This window comes from Panthera tigris, chromosome C1 (genome assembly GCF_018350195.1).
Source record: "Panthera tigris isolate Pti1 chromosome C1, P.tigris_Pti1_mat1.1, whole genome shotgun sequence".
NCBI lineage: Eukaryota > Metazoa > Chordata > Mammalia > Carnivora > Felidae > Panthera > Panthera tigris.
The window spans coordinates 70,294,671-70,310,480 of record NC_056667.1 but is presented as its reverse complement, the minus strand read 5'-3'; the positions used below and the strand labels follow the sequence as shown (position 1 = coordinate 70,310,480).

General features: G+C 38.4%; 1 protein-coding gene and 1 long non-coding RNA gene across 4 annotated transcripts in view; one reads left to right on the top strand and one right to left on the bottom strand.

The window, feature by feature from the left end:
• LOC122241473 overlaps positions 1 to 15,810 on the top strand; it is a 102,698-nt gene that overhangs the window by 45,240 nt on the left and 41,648 nt on the right. The gene's annotated exons all lie outside the window — the stretch shown is intronic.
• The window catches only part of PRKACB (protein kinase cAMP-activated catalytic subunit beta), a 125,557-nt gene continuing 121,876 nt past the window's right edge, over positions 12,130 to 15,810 (bottom strand). For all 3 annotated transcript variants that reach the window (XM_042997678.1, XM_007079187.3, XM_042997679.1), the window contains one exon: positions 12,130 to 15,454. In XM_042997678.1, coding sequence (XP_042853612.1) covers positions 15,329 to 15,454 — 126 coding nt within the window. In that variant the 3' untranslated portion in view covers positions 12,130 to 15,328. The remainder of the gene's footprint in view (positions 15,455 to 15,810) is intronic.

Sequence of the window (15,810 nt, the reverse complement as noted above, 5' to 3'; positions counted from 1 at the left end):
GGCTTGATTTATTAGTCTGGAGTATGCTTTTAGTCAAATAATATAAAAACTGTTTCTTCCCTTAGCCAGAGGGTGTGGGGTTGGGAGGGGGACTGGATTGATAAGGAGCAAAGGAGTTACATTTTCTCTGCTCTAAGTGATGTGCGAAGTAAAGTTTGTGACTCTGTTACATTGATATTGTTATTTGCTGGTTTTTCCATTTTAGATATTATGCCACTACATGTTATTTTCCCCCTTTTCATCCTAATCTTTGTTAATTAACACTATCTTTAGTTCTTCTGTCGCTACCTTTGTGTAACTTCACATTTTATACTTCAATCTCTTTCTTATTCCAACAACTTTTCAGTGATATCTCTGAGTTCCTATTTTGTCAGGTAAGGGCACTTCTCTCCACCACTCCTTCCACCTTCTAATTTCTGTCATTTGGATAATTAATGTTTACCTTCTATTCTGTAACCATATTCAAGTCTTATTTTATAATATATGTAGGTTGAGTCTAAAAGGTTGAGAATCAAAAATACATTTATGCTGCTTTGACTATGAAATATTTTTCACTGCAGGGCCAAAGGTCAATGTCATGATTCCTGCCCCTTGCAGAGGGCATTAGCCCCTGGCTGCTGCTGTAACAAATTTGAATACCACAGTTGCTTCGTGGCTTACTCAACACAAATCTAAAGTTTTGGGAGTCAAAAGTCCTCCAGGGGTCTCACTGGGCTCAAGGTGTTTACAGGGCTATTCCTTCTGGAGATTCTAGGGGAGAATTTATTTTCTTGCCTTTTCCAGCTCTTATAGGTCACCTGCATAGACTCGCGGCTTCTTCCTCCATTTTCTTCTCTCTCTCTTTTTTTTAAAGTATATTTTTTATTTATTTTTGAGGGGGAGAGCCCAAGCCTGGGAGGTGCGGAGAGGGAGGGAGAGACAGAGAATCCCATGTGGGTTCTGTGCTGTCAGTGCAGAACCTGACACAGGGCTTGATCCCACAACCTTGAGATGATGGCCTAAGTTGAAATCAACAGTCAGACACTTAACTGGGTGGGCCACCCAGGTGTCCCCTTCCTCCATTTTCAAAGCCAGTCATTGTATTTCTCTGATCCTTCTTCCTTCATTACATTTTTCTCTGATCATAGCCTGGAGAGGTTCTCTGTTATGAAACAGTCATATGATTGGATTGGGCCCACCTGGACAATCCATAATAATCTCCCCATCTCTTGGGGCCCCTGGGTGGCTCAGTGGGTTAAGCGTCTGACTTCAGCTGAGGTCATGATCTCACAGTCTGTGAGTTCAAGCCCCGCGTCGGGCTCTGTGCTGACAGCTCAGAGCCTGGAGCCTGCTTCAGATCCTGTGTCTCCCTCTCTCTCTCTGCCCCTCGCCCACTCATGCTCTGTCTCTCTCTGTATCAAAAATAAATAAAAACATTTAAAAAAAGTAAAAATAATCTCCCCATCTCACATGTCCTAATCTTTGTCACGTCTGTAAAGTTCCTTTTGCCATATAAGTTAACATTGGCACAGATTCCAAGGATTTGGACATGAATGAGGAGTCATTATTCTATCTACCACAAAAGATAAAATGTGCCTGGTGTTAAATAAAAATGAATTCTTATACTCCATCATTGTTCAAAAGCCACACCATATTTTAACATGCATGTTTCATTTTTGGACTCCAATTTGGACCAATTGCTTTCTAGATCTGCTGCTCTGTTTTCACGTGGGATTTCTTGTCCTTGAACTCTTGGTTTGATCTCACCATTTCTTATATTCCACATCTTCTGTATCTTTATATTTGTTGCTTTTCACCCCAATCCCCACACAACTTGCCATGAAACAATGCATAGGAAACAACCTCTCTGAGTTCTTACACATGATCAATGATTCCTCCACTCCCTAATCTTTTACATTGTTTCATCATCTTGTATTCACTTCATGCTGATTCCTAATATGACTGGAATTTGCCATTTATATTTTGCCATGAATTATTCATATTTTTTTTTCCAACTTTAAGTTGAGTTCACTTTTGCTAGAACTCTTTTTATGTATAGTGGAGATTAATCCTTTGTAATATATATTTCAAAATTTTCTTTCAGAGTTTATTTATTTTCAAATTTTGTTTATGAAGGTTTCTTCATACATTTTAAATTTATGTTTTAAATTTATAGTGTTCAGGCTTTTCCTTTATTGCTTCAGGGTTTTGGGTTTTGCTTAGAGAGATGCATATATATTCTAAGTTACACAGACATTATTCTGATTTTTTCTAATGTGTACTTTTATTATTTATATTTTGTTTTTAATCCATCTGGAGTTTAGTTCAATGTTTGTTATACTTATTAAAATTTTCGAATGGATAGCCAGTAGTCCCAACACCATATGTGTATTAATTTCTCCCCCCACCTCACTGCTTTGAAATGCAATCTTCATCAGATTGTAAACTTCTGTATATTCTTGGAACTATTTTTGAACTGTTGTCTTCTGTTGATCTGCTTTATGTGGCACCTCACCAGTACCATATTGTTTTTATTGTAGTCTTTAGACATGCAGAGCAATTTACCTTTCCTTGTTATTTTACAAAAGCATCTTGTGAAATTTTATATTTGTATGCTTTCATGGAATATTGAGAATATGTTGGTAAAGTCCATAAAGATTGTCCAGGATTTTGATTGGAAAACATTGAATTATAGATTAATTTGAAGAAACTCTTTATAATATTGACTTTCATTGAAGAAAAAGTTATTGGGACACTCGTTACACTGGTAAGGAAGGCTTTATTCAGGACTTTTGCAATAGATGTTAAGGGTATCACAATGGGAGAAAGAGATTAGGCTAAACACCGAATACAACGAAGATAGGAGGGGATTTGTAGCCAATGAGCAATGGGAGGGGTTTGGTGGATGAAAAATTACTGAGAGGAGGGAGACATCAAGGGTAGGGGGATTCTTGATAAACTGACTTAACAGGATTCTTGCTGAAGGAAGACCATGGTGATCAGATATCAAGGATTCTCACTAAACTAACTTAAGAGGATTCTTCTAAAACTGGGGTAGGCAGGCTGAAGACAGGGCTCAAGGATGAGGTCTAGTTGAAAAGAGGGCTCAAGGACCCCGATTAAAGTTTGGTCAAAGAGAGAGTCTTTATCACTCTTTCCATCTAGGAACATAATTTTTCTCTATATTATTCAAGTTATATTCTATATTCTTCTATAAGGATTTACAGTTGTTTTCAGTCAGATTTTACTCCTTTTTTGTTACATTGAGTCTTTGGTATCATAAGAGTTTTGTTGATATTATGAGTTGGGTTTTAAAAATTACATTTCCAATTATAATCATTTAAATCATAAGAGTAAATTATTGATTTTTGTAGGTTGATCTGTGCTTTGTCATCTTACTCTGCTCTCTTATTAAGTCTAGTAATTTTTCAACTTACTGTCTTAGATTTTATTTTATTTTATTTATTTTTAAACGTTTATTTTTATTTTTGAGAGAGACAGAGCATGAGCAAGGGAGGGGGCAGAGAGAAAGGGAGACACAGAATCTGAAGCAGGCTCCAGGCTCTGAGCTATCAGCACAGAGCCCGATGCGGGACTCGAACTCATGAGCTGTCAGATCATGACCTGAGCTCAAGTGGGGACGCTTAATTGACAGCCAATCAAGCACCCCTATTGTCTTACGTTTTAAACGTAGGCACATTTGGGGCGCCTGGGTGGCTCGGTGGGTTGAGCGTCCGACTTCGGCTCAGGTCATGATCTCGCGGTCTGTGAGTTCAAGCCCCCACATTGGGCTCTGCGCTGACAGCTCAGAGCTTAGAGCCTGTTTCAGATTCTGTGTCTCCCTCTCTCTCTGCCCCTCCCCTGCTCATGCTCTGTCTCTCTCTCTGTCAAAAATAAATAAACATTAAAAAAAATTAAATGTAGGCACATTTGCCCATTTATTTGCCTGTTTATTTTTCTGATGTTATTGCATTGACTAAGGTCTCAAGAAAAGGTTGAATAATAATGGTGTCTTGTTCTTCACTTAAATATGAATGCTTCTAATATCTCACTGTAAAGTAAATATGTGTGATAGTTTTCTTATATATTACCAGTACCACGTTCCTAAAGCTTTCTTCTATTCACAGTTTACTAAGATATTTTAAAAATGGAATGAATGCTAATGTAGTTAATTACAGTAATGATTGATTTCCTGAGGTTGAACCACATTTGAATTGAAAGAATTTTGTAGGATTGGTCGGTCATTTGCCCCTTGCCCTTGATGTTGTTTATAGGATCATTTCTTAAGAAGTGGCAGTGAAGTTTTTATACCCATCACTTTGGTAAACACAAAGGTTTTCCAGAACACAAAATAATTCTTTTCCATACAAAATTGTTGGTTTTGTTGTTGACAATGTGGAAGATTTTGGTGAACATCCACTTTTTTCCCCTGTCTGACCAGCACACCTTTCTTTGGAAAACCATCCCTCCCCCAGCCCATGTAATTCTGTTGAGGCTGTCAATTCTGTATATTCCCTTGCCCACGCACAGACGTAGGCTCTGACCCAGGCTGGACCAGTCAGAGTTCCCTTTCTGGATTTACACAGTGCCTGAGAGATCTCTGTCTCCCTCATCTGGGACCACACCCACTTCTGAAAGTGCAAGCCTGGAGTGGCTGGTGGTTTTATTTTCTGCCCCAGGGAGAGTGCCTATTGAGGATGAAGTTAATACTGAAGAAAGCTGGGCCAACAGGTTAAGAGAGGGGCAGAGTTTTGATGATATAGTTTGGTCTTTGAGACCTTACTGTGACAGAAGTCCCCCCTCAGACTTCCCGGTCGTGCGAGTTCACGGCTTCCCTTTTTTTTGACAAAGCTGCTTTGCATTGTGTGGTCTGTTACTTGCTCATGAGAGAATCTTGACTACTCTCAATTCCAGAAGTACAAAAGCAAGACTCATGGTCTTCCTCACATAGCAAGAATTATTACCAATCACATTTTATTAAGAAGTGTGCAAAACCAGCCTCCAATGACCAACAAGTATGTATTAAGGGAAAGAAAAATAAAAAAAAAAATCACTAGCATGCTATCTAGAATAATGTAGGTAAGACCACTGAGGAGATTCTACGTCGGGTTTTAGGTATTGAATATATGTGTTCTGCCGATGCAGGAAGAAAACTTTGGTTTGGTTTGCGATTACTTACTGAGCCATGGTATAGACAGGAATGAGGTTATCCACAGATCAGTAAGCAACAAAGAGGGACACTGCTACTTGAATGAAAGAGGCTTTTTTTGGATGCCAGGAACCACATGATTTATTCAGAGAGAACAGTCTGCACTTAACTCAGCTGTGTGCTTCCTGACTTTGACTTAGTATAAAGAAAATAGTAAAAAATTTAGTAACAAGTTGGTTGTGCTCATTGAGTATGAGTTTTCAGTGTACTCTGTAGAAATGGGCAGTGAAGTAAAGAATCTCTTTTTCCATATGGCAATGGTCTGGCTGTTAAAGAGAAGGGTGCTTGTGAGCTTGGGAATGAGGAATGAATGAGATGGAAACATTTCTTCACGGCAATGATAATGCTCATGAGGCCATTTCAGTGATATCTGTTGGTTTGCTCAAAAGCATTATCAGTGATAGAGTATCTCATTTTTAATCTTGAAAGAAAGAGTTTGGATTTCTTAAGGAGACAGAACTCTGATGAAAATGACTTAATTGCTAAGAGTGAGTCTCATAATATTTCATTTTTAAAAAATGGTTAAAAATTTCAGTGTTCCTATTTACTTTTGATTAACTACTTTATCCTTATAAGGAATGCAAGCAGGGGCGCCTGGGTGGCTCAGTCGGTTGAGCATGACTTCGGCTCAGGTCATGATCTCACAGTCGGTGAGTTCGAGCCCCGTGTTGGGCTCTGTGCTGACAGCTCAGAGCCTGGAGCCTGCTTCGGATTCTGTGTCTCCCTCTCTTTCTGCCCCTCTCCTGCTCATGCTCTGTCTCTCTCTGTCTCAAAAATAAAATAAAAAACACTAAAAAAAAAAAAGAATGCAAGCAATTCAGCAAAATGCAAGGAAGAAATTATAAAATAACCCCAAGTCTCACACCACGAGTAACATTCCAGGCCTCTTCCTATGCACGTGTAGAGACAGAAGGTCAGAGAGATGGAGTGACACATCACTAGATAGCACGCAATTTATATGTTAGATCTTATTCTTTAACAGAAAGCCTTCAATTTAATTTCACTTATGTTATAAAATCTAATTCACCAAAAGAAACTGAACTGAAAATAAATGTAATTGAATTTAACACAAGAAAAAGAAGTTGAAGAAGTAGAAATGAAAACCACAAAGTAGTGACAAAATTATGAAAAATCATCTAGAAGTTAGTCGTTATCTTCTTTAACCGCATGTACTAATTTTAGATTCTGTTAGTTGACTTCCTGCAATAAAAGATGAGAAATTACAAGTCTCCCTTCCTTTCCCCATCTTCTGATTTTTCTAGTTATCTTACTCTGATTTTGCTCAGGTTTAAAATGCTTATATTTGGTTCTATAGCTTTACTTACCATAGCTGCTTATAATTAGTATGACATTTAGACAGATTCAGGGTTCACCAGGGGCTTTTTGTCACTGCTTCTTCATTACTAAGTTCTTTATTTTGATTTATATATCGAGTTGGATATGAAGGACCCATAGGTTTTCAATTTTTTTCTTTTGGTTATTAATAGGGACTTGACTCATGCTTTTAAATTAAAAGCGACTTGGCTGGGTGTAATATTTTGGCTAGTACTTTCTTTCCCCTAGAACTTTATAGCCATTGTTTAATTGTCTTTTGGCACAAGTATAACTATGGAGATATCTGAGGCCAGTCCGATTCTGCCCCCACCTTGAAGGTGACTGAATTCTTATGCATAAAATTTCATTGGAGTTCAAAACCCTCCCTGGAGCATGGCTTGGTGTTGAAGGCTCTGTGTCCTTTCCCCCTAAAAAATAGTGCCTTCTTTCAATAAGTAAATTCAGTTTTTTGCTTCATTTTAGTGAAAAGTTTCTGTGCCATATATTTGAATATTTTTTTCTGTTTCATTCATTAATTTCAAAATTCAGGATGCCAGTAGTGGATCATCTTTGTTCTCAGTATCTATTACCATTTTTGAATTTTCTTTAATCTCTTCGTCTTTTTATTCTGCATTCTGTAATTATCTCATTGTAATAAAAATCTTCTCTGTATGTTAGTTAAGTCTGTGGAGTCCTCTCCACTCACCACCATGCGTTTTCCATTCTGTTTCTGGTCTGTGGAGATATTGATTTTTTAAAAATGTTTATTTATTTATTTTGAGAGGGAGAGCGTGAGCGGGATAGGGGGAGAGAGAGAGGGAGAGAGAATCCCAAGCAGGGATTCTTTGCTGTCAGCGCAGAGCCCGATACAGGGCTGGATCTCACCAACTGCAGGATTGTGACGTGAGCCGAAGTCAAGAGTTGGACGCTTAACTGACTGAGCCACCCAGGCACCCCTGTTGATTTTGTTTTGAATACAATCTATGTCCTTAAAGATATTTTAAAATATATTCTATCATTTCTATATGTTTTGGAGCAAAAGAGAAAAGAAGGGTTTGTATGTCATTTAAATTCTACCATGACCAGAATTTTTAAAGCTCTTCTGTGTCTATTTCATTTTTATTCCTAATGATGTTTTTTGGGGGGTATTTTCTTTAAGCTTTCCAGAAGCTATTTCTTCCTTGTGGGACCATTTTTCTTCCCATACACTTTTAGAAGTTCCTAATTGATATCTTCGGTTAAAAAAATATATATATATATATACATATATATATATATACATATATATATATATATATATATAATATATTTTCTTTGGAGTGGCCTTTATTTTACCATTGTTGTTTCTTCTCTTACTGTGATGGCTAAGATCACCTTTGTTCTTTCTTCTTTTACTGTGATGGCTACAATCCTTTAGCACAATGTAGAATACAACTGATGATAATGGGAACATCAATCAGAGTCCAGCCAAGAAAACAGAAACCATTCTAGGTATTTCAACAGAGGACATTTAATAGAAGAAATTGGTCACATAGGTGATGGAAAAATAGAGTCCAACAGCTTCACTTTATATAACAAAAAGAGCATTGGTCACATTATTATTAAAAACTTTATAGGGGCGCCTGGGTGCTCAGTCGGTTGAGTGTCCAACTTTAGCTCAGGTCATCGTCTCACGGTTTGTGAGTTTGAGTCCTGTGTCAGGCTCTGCGCTGACAGCTCAGAGCCTGGAGCCTGCTTCGGATTCTGTGTCTTCCTCTCTCTCTGCCCCTCCCCTGATCATGTCTCTCTTTTCTCTCTCAAAATAATAAATAAACACTAAAGAATACATTAAAGAAAAACCTTTATAAAAGCAGCTAAAAATAAAGACAGACATTAAAATGGTAAAGTCACCCAAAGACGAGCAGCAGCAGAGAGCTCTATCAGCTGTGGACTGGAGGAAAAAAGGAGGAGCCAGGGTTCACAGAGCTCAAAAACCAGGACTACCTAGTGGAACATAGGATGATGACAGTGACCAGAAGTTGGGACAATGGAGAAGACTCCAGAGATGATACAGATCACAGAGAGAGATAGGGAGGGAAACACTCTGGTTATACCTTTCTGCTCCTTCCAGTGTTTTACCATCACTTTCCACTAGCCAGGCCTATCTGGTCGCTAGAGGGCTAGGGTGCTTGGGAATGAAAGTAACGCCCCCTCCCTCCCCCCACTCCCCACCCCCCCACCTTGCAGTGAAACAGCTGTTTGCCTAGGTGTATAATTCTAAGTTAAAAAAAATCCCTCAGAACTTTGGAGACATTACTTTTCCATTTTTCTGTGTCCTCTTTTTAAAACTTTAGACAATTATCATGTCTTGAGGCTAACTCACCATGTTTCTTTTCTCTCATATTTTTCTGTCTCTATCTTTGGTATATAAATTCTGAGAGATTTCCTGAACTTTATCTTCTAGATCACTAACCTGTTATAATTGTATCTACACTAAAATTTATTTTCTTTGTATACTTTTTTTAAATCACCTTTACAAAGGTATCGTGCACTCATTTTAAGTACCTGGTTCAATGAGTTTTGACAGGTGTAGACAATCAAATGTGCACTCATGTTGCCGCTTGTATCTGTAGCTTGTTCCTTTTTATTGGTGAGTAGTATTCCATTGTATGGATATAGCACCATTTGTTGATCTGTTCATCTGTTGCTGTTTGAATTGTTGTCATTTGGGGACTGTTTCAAAGTTGTTGAACACTTATACCTTTTATGAACATATGTTTTCATTATCTTGAGTAAACACATAGAAATAGAATGGGTAACCAATCCTATGATAAGTGAATGGTTAACTTTATACAGACTGCCAAACTTTTTTTTAATATCTAATTTTTTTATTGCTTATTCATTTCTGAGAGAGAGAGAGAAAGAGACAGACAGAGCATGAGCGGGGGAGGGTCAGAGAGAGAGGGAGACACAGAATCGGAAGCGGGCTCCACTCTGAGCTGTCAGCACTGAGCCCAACAGGGGGCTCGAACTCACAAGCTGTGAGATCACGACCTGAGCCGAAGTCGGATGCTTAACCGACTGAGCCACCCAGGCGCCCCTGACAAACTGTTTTTTGCAAAGTGGCTGTGCCACTTTATATTCCTTCTGGCAATGCAGGACAGTTCCATCCAGTTCCTCTCCATCTTCACCAGCGGTTGGTATTATCAGTGTTATTAATTTTCGTCTTTTTATTGGTGGGTAGTGACATACAATTGTGGTGTGTTTTTTTGTGGTTTTTTTTGGGTTTTTTGCTGTAGTGATGAGTACCTTTCAAGGCACTCAGAACTGATTTGCTACTCAAGTTCTGTGATAGCGTACTTGAAAATTCACTGCATGCTAACCACTACACTTCGGGAAGCCCACGTTCTCTTTGAATCGTGAAAAGATTGTCTCTAATTCCACCTTAGACATAACCATATTTTCCACCTAAAGTGAAATTATTAGGTGTGGTAGGCAGAATAATTTCTCCCTGTCCTCTCTCTGCCCCAGAGATGTTCATGTCCAAATCTCCAGAACTTGTGAATGTGATAAGTTATATGGTAAAGGGGAATTAGGTTACTCATTAGCTGATCTTAAAATAGGGTGAACAGCCTGTATACCCAGATGGCTCAATGTAATCACTAGGGTCTTTAAAAGTGAAAGAGGGAGGCAGAAGAGGATGTCAGTGGGATGCAGCCCAATATTGCTGGCTTTGAAGATGGAGGGATGGGGTCACAAGTCAAGGAAAGTGAGCAGCCTCTAGAAGCTGGAAAAGAGATTTTCCCCCAGCGCCTCTAGAAAGAATCCAGTACTGCTGATACCTTGATTTTAACCCAATGAGACTCATTTTTGATATCAGACTTCCAGAGCTGGTAGATAATAAATTTATGTTGTTTTAAGCCACTAACTGTGTGGCAATTTATTATACTAGCAATAGAAAATTAACACGTTTAGGTAATCATTTACTGCGAGCATTACTAACCACCGAATAATCAGATGACAGACCAACTGGGGTTTCCTCACCACTACTTTATCCTCATTCCCACTTTCCTTTTGGCCATTTCATCAACATCACCATTAACAGCTGCGCAGAGGCTCTAAATTTAATGATTTGTTCAGTTTTAGGTTGTACTAGCACAGCTTCAAAAAGCTTGCTTGGCATAGCTTGATGCCGAGGGTAAGTCTGACCCGGAGTTAGAAGTGCTTTCAGCCACCCATGCTTTCCCCTATGCTCAGTTGCTAGTGTTTTCCGTTTCCTGCTTATATTCCAGAAGAGAAGAGAAATAAGAAAACAGGTGCATTGAGGTTTGTGACCACAATGACATACTTTTTTTGTTTGCTTGGTTTTTGCTTATGGTAAATTATTTCAGTTTGGGCCAATTCTAAAGCATTTGAAGTGAGATCAGTGCAAGCCCTTCACCATGGGAATATCGTGTACACATGGGAACACCGCGGTGGGTGTACCAGTTTGTTAGGACAGCCATAACAAACTACCACAGAGCGGGCAGCTTAAACAACAGAAATTTATTTTCTCACAGTTCTAGGGGCTAGAAGTCCAAGATCAAGGTGTCAGCAGGGTTGGCTTCTTTTGAAACCCCTCTCCTTGGCTTATAGATGGTCGCCTTCCTCTTAGGTCTTCCTGTGGTCTTTTCTGCGTCTGTGTGTTCTATGTCCTAATGTCTTCTTGTAAATTCACTAGTCATAATCGGATTAGGGCCCATCCATATGACCTCATTTTACCCTAACTAAAGGTCCTACCTTCAAATACAGTCCTATTCTGAGCTACTCATATTCTGAGTACTTCAACATATGAATTCTGAAGGAACACAATTCAGCCCTTATCAGAGAGCCCTTGTCAAAGGCTATTAAAAAAAGCATATAGAAAATGTTCAGGACGGCTGAAACGAAAGCCATTTAACTTCACATCCAATATTTGTGCATAAGAAAAAATTTAAATGGATTTCAAATGATGATTTAGGGTGAGTGAAGATATGGCTAGAATTTTATAATTGGTTGTATAAGGAAATGAGAAAACTGGTATTTTGTATTAAGCCCTGACAATGATAAAATAAAGAAAGCACTGGTGTAAAAATAGTAAACATGATATTATAAAGTACATCAATATTTGTAAATGTTTGCAGTAACAATGATAACAATAAAAAATGGTAAGGTGTTAAATACCTAGAAAGTTATTTCTTGAGGTCAAGGACAACTGTAGAAACACATACCAATCAGTTAGCTAAAATCGGAAGAGGTACTATGAACCTCAACAACACTTCTGAAGAAAAAGGTAAAAATTCATAGTGCATTGTTCCAATATAAGGATGAGGGCTCCTGCAGTGTCAGTTATTTAAATATGTAAATTTTCAACATTAAGTTAAGAGTAAGTTAGACTAGTAGCATGAGGAAGTAGAAACACTTTTTAGAAAGTATGGAATGAATCTAGTAGTTTCTTAATATATACTCAGTTGGACTAGATTGGTGGGCATTCTTCCCCTATTACTCTGTTCCCATCACCAAAGACCAGCATGAATACATAGAAACTAGAAACCTATAGGCATCTGTAGTATCCATGGAAAAGAAATCAAGAGATAAGGGCACCAAATAGAACTCAAGACACCATTTCATCCTTTGAAGATACTTTAATTTTGCTGTTATGATTAATTAAAAAACACAGTTGTTTTCAGCATTTCCTAGCTACAATAGTGCATAGGAAATTCCATTCTAAACAAAGAAGTAATTAATGAAATAACAACACACCTTAACATTTACATTGATAGGTTACAGTTTACAAGGTGCTTTCACATACATTATTTCATTTGATTCTTACAACAAGCAGATAAAACGGTCAGTGGGAAAGAAAAATGATTTTTTTTTTTAGGCTTATGATGAGTATTTTCAGGCCAATGGGCAGTCAATACAAGAACATATCAAAAACAAGACAGCAATACCCACAAGCCACAATATCTGTTTTTGGTAGGTTGACAGTTTGATATCAGTTGGATATTTAGCATCAGTGAAGGAGGAAGGAATCAAAACAGACATAAGGTCCTTATGATATTCAAAAAATTGTAAGAACACTGTAAGAGATAAGGAGAAGAAAGATGCCCTAAAATATCACCTTACCGAGATTTACTTCAAAGCACATTATCCCTTCAAAGTGTCAAAGAAAAAGAATTTTGTCATGACATGTGAAAATTAGAAAAGACCTTAGAAACCGCCTAATGGAATTCTTCCATTTTGTAGAAGAGAGAGCTGAGGCCAAGGTCATGCCGATTGTGACAGACCAGACCTGAGACCCAGATGTCTTGACTTTGAGTCAAGGGGTCCCTCCTCTGCAGTGCCATCTCCTTATCATTTACTGAGGAAAAATGTAATTTCTTCTGCTTCAAATAATGTAATCTGAGGTTAAACACTGATTCATTCCACTGATTTCTTATTCAAATTTTCATCCTGTTCTTGGCTAAATTGTGGCTGAAACTGGGAGTTTTATATAACTTGAAGATATTCTAATTCCGCATCCTTAATTGGTTGGAAATAGACTCCCTTGACATATCTGAAAGCTTGCTCATGTCCTTTAAGTGGAGAGAGAAATGGGAATGGCTAAGTAGCCCTCAAAACCAACGCATGCCGAGAGGTCATCTACCTAGGCAGATTCTACAGCAAGTTGTGCAGGGCAAGTAGTTATTTTATTTAAAACGTCTTTTTAGAACTTAGAGAAATCTTCTTAATTGCTGAAAACTAAAATGTAATAATCAAATTGTCATCCCCATGATTTATTAAAATAATTCTACAATAATATACAATAAAGCTACCATGGAATTTGTTGCATACATATAGAATACAACGATCAGCATGTTCTTGGGCCAAAAAAAACCGAATGAAAATATTTTATAGAAATGATGGTTTAAATTTATTAACATGAATGACATATTTTTTGTCACATAAAACTTGATACAGCAAAGTATATCATATTTTTCTTGCACATTTTAAATATAAGTGGACCAACTGAAATCAGTTATCAGCTCTTAAATGACATAACCATGCAGGAACACTTGACAACCAAAAGATGTACAGATGGATGCAGAGAACATCCCAGACAGGCTTTTTCAATGTCTTCAAAGGTTTTACAAGAGTGTGGTACGGAGATAAAGAAGTTGTCAGTGACCGGCACCAATAATGAAGCAAATAGAATGCTTATATACATTAAGATCAGTCTGATTAAAAACAACTCAACTTATATGCATGTAAATTGATCATAAAAAATGAACAGAGTTTACTTTCAGCTCTTTTGGTGTGTTGTTTTAAGATAGGTCACTGACACACGGAGATAAAACCAGATGGGAAAATTTAAAAGCAAAGAAAAAAATACTTAAAAAACAGAGTTAAGCCATGGATTCTCAACAAACGTGGAACTAACTGTGCAAAAATGCTTGAAATTTCCACTGACAGCAATGCTGTTGGCAAAAAAGAATTAAAAAAAAATTAAACTCAAATGCTAACATTGCATCTGCATGATCATACATGCTGTGTACGGAAAGAGGCTGGAAATTCTAACGTGTCTAAAACTATCACACCTCAAAATTAAAATACAGTTGTGGCAGTTTTAAAAACTTTGTCCCTTTTCCTCGTGGATGAGGCATAGGATGAACGCTGAAGCTACAACAGTGCCTCTCCCTCGGGCTGACAGATACTGTATGCTGGAATAACCTGGCAACAACTCCTTTTGTCCTTAACCGTGACAAAACAAAGCGAAGCAAAACAAACAGAAAAATCCCTATATAAATAAGAGTGTCTCTACACTACTTACAAGCATCAAGCCATTTGTTGGACTCAGCAAAGTAATTGTCCACATTAATGATCTTTTTTAGTTCGTTTTTTTTTTTTTCCCGTAAAAAATTTACAAGGAGGACTTGAGAAACTAAAAAATTTGTCCCTTTCTTCATCAGTCGCGTTCTGTCAAAATACTGGCTAAAATCCTTACGGAGGAGCGAAGGTGTAGAAATCTTAAAGCCCTAATCCCTACAGCAATGACCAAGTGATGGTCCCCTACCAAGTGATGGGACCCACAGCTTTAGTTTCTCCTGTGAGTGAGCTGCATGTGTCACACTGCACAGGTGGTCACCCGATTACTCACCAGGAGGAAAATACAAAAGGTGGTGAAGGGAGACGGAACCTCTGATCTCTAGAAATCCAAATTGCCGGGTGTAGCTACTCTATATTAGTCTATCCAAATGTCTCACCAGAGCGGTGAGTTCTGCAAAAGGTATTGTTTTGTTTTGTTTTGTATAAATTGCCTTGTTGATACGACACTCTGTCTTCAAAAATTGTCAGAAGTTTTGGCAAAACTGAGTCTGAGCTACTCAAAGTAAAAATAATCACTGGACGTACAGCCTCAAGCCATCGACCAACAACCATAACGGCAAGAACTACCGAAGGTAACACTTACCCTTCCTTTCAAATATCACAGAGCCATAACACTGCCCGTCTGAAATACCCACAAAATAAAATGGAGCACTGCTTGGAGAAAACCCGACGAACATGAAAAAGGAAGAAATGGGTGGAGGGGAGGAGAAAGCCCAACCAGAGGGAAGCGGGAAGGTGTCTAGTTGTGTGTTATGGCACAGACAATGCTTGCTTAGCGGTGCCTTGTTACATAGGTGGACGCAGAGCGCACACACGGACGATGGCAATAAAGACCTCACTCAGTCGCTGGAATGACGGAACTAGGTAACTGCTTCAACAAGGACGGTCTCGACTCCACCTGATCTCTCAACAGAGTGCAAAGACTGAGTGTGAGCTCTGATGTCATCTTGTTGCCCATCTTTAAAATTCACAAAATTCTTTTGCACATTTTTCTGTTATAGAGACACGGATATCTTCTTCTTCATAGTCATCAAAGTTGCTGGTATCTCCAGAGCCTCTGAACTTTGGTATGAATGGTGCTTCCACCTGGAAATGAGACAGAAAAATGAAGTGTGATATTTTGATTTATCATAGGAAAAACGTGTTTGGTCTTCACCCTAATCCCGGGCACAGAGCTCCTTAAACTCTTGGATGTCATAAGTGTTATGTTAATGAGGTGACTTTTGGAAAGCCCCTAGGTAACCTAAGGATGGGTGCTGGTTAGACACTCGGAACTTTCAGTCTCATCTCCTAACCTCAAGGAGCGGGGGTGGGGAGGGTGGGGGGCTGGAGACGGAGTTTAGTCACCAATGGCCAATGATTTAAATAATCATGCCTACCTAATGAAGCCACAGGACTTCAAGAGGATGGGGTATGGAGAGCTCCCGGTGAACAAGTGGGGA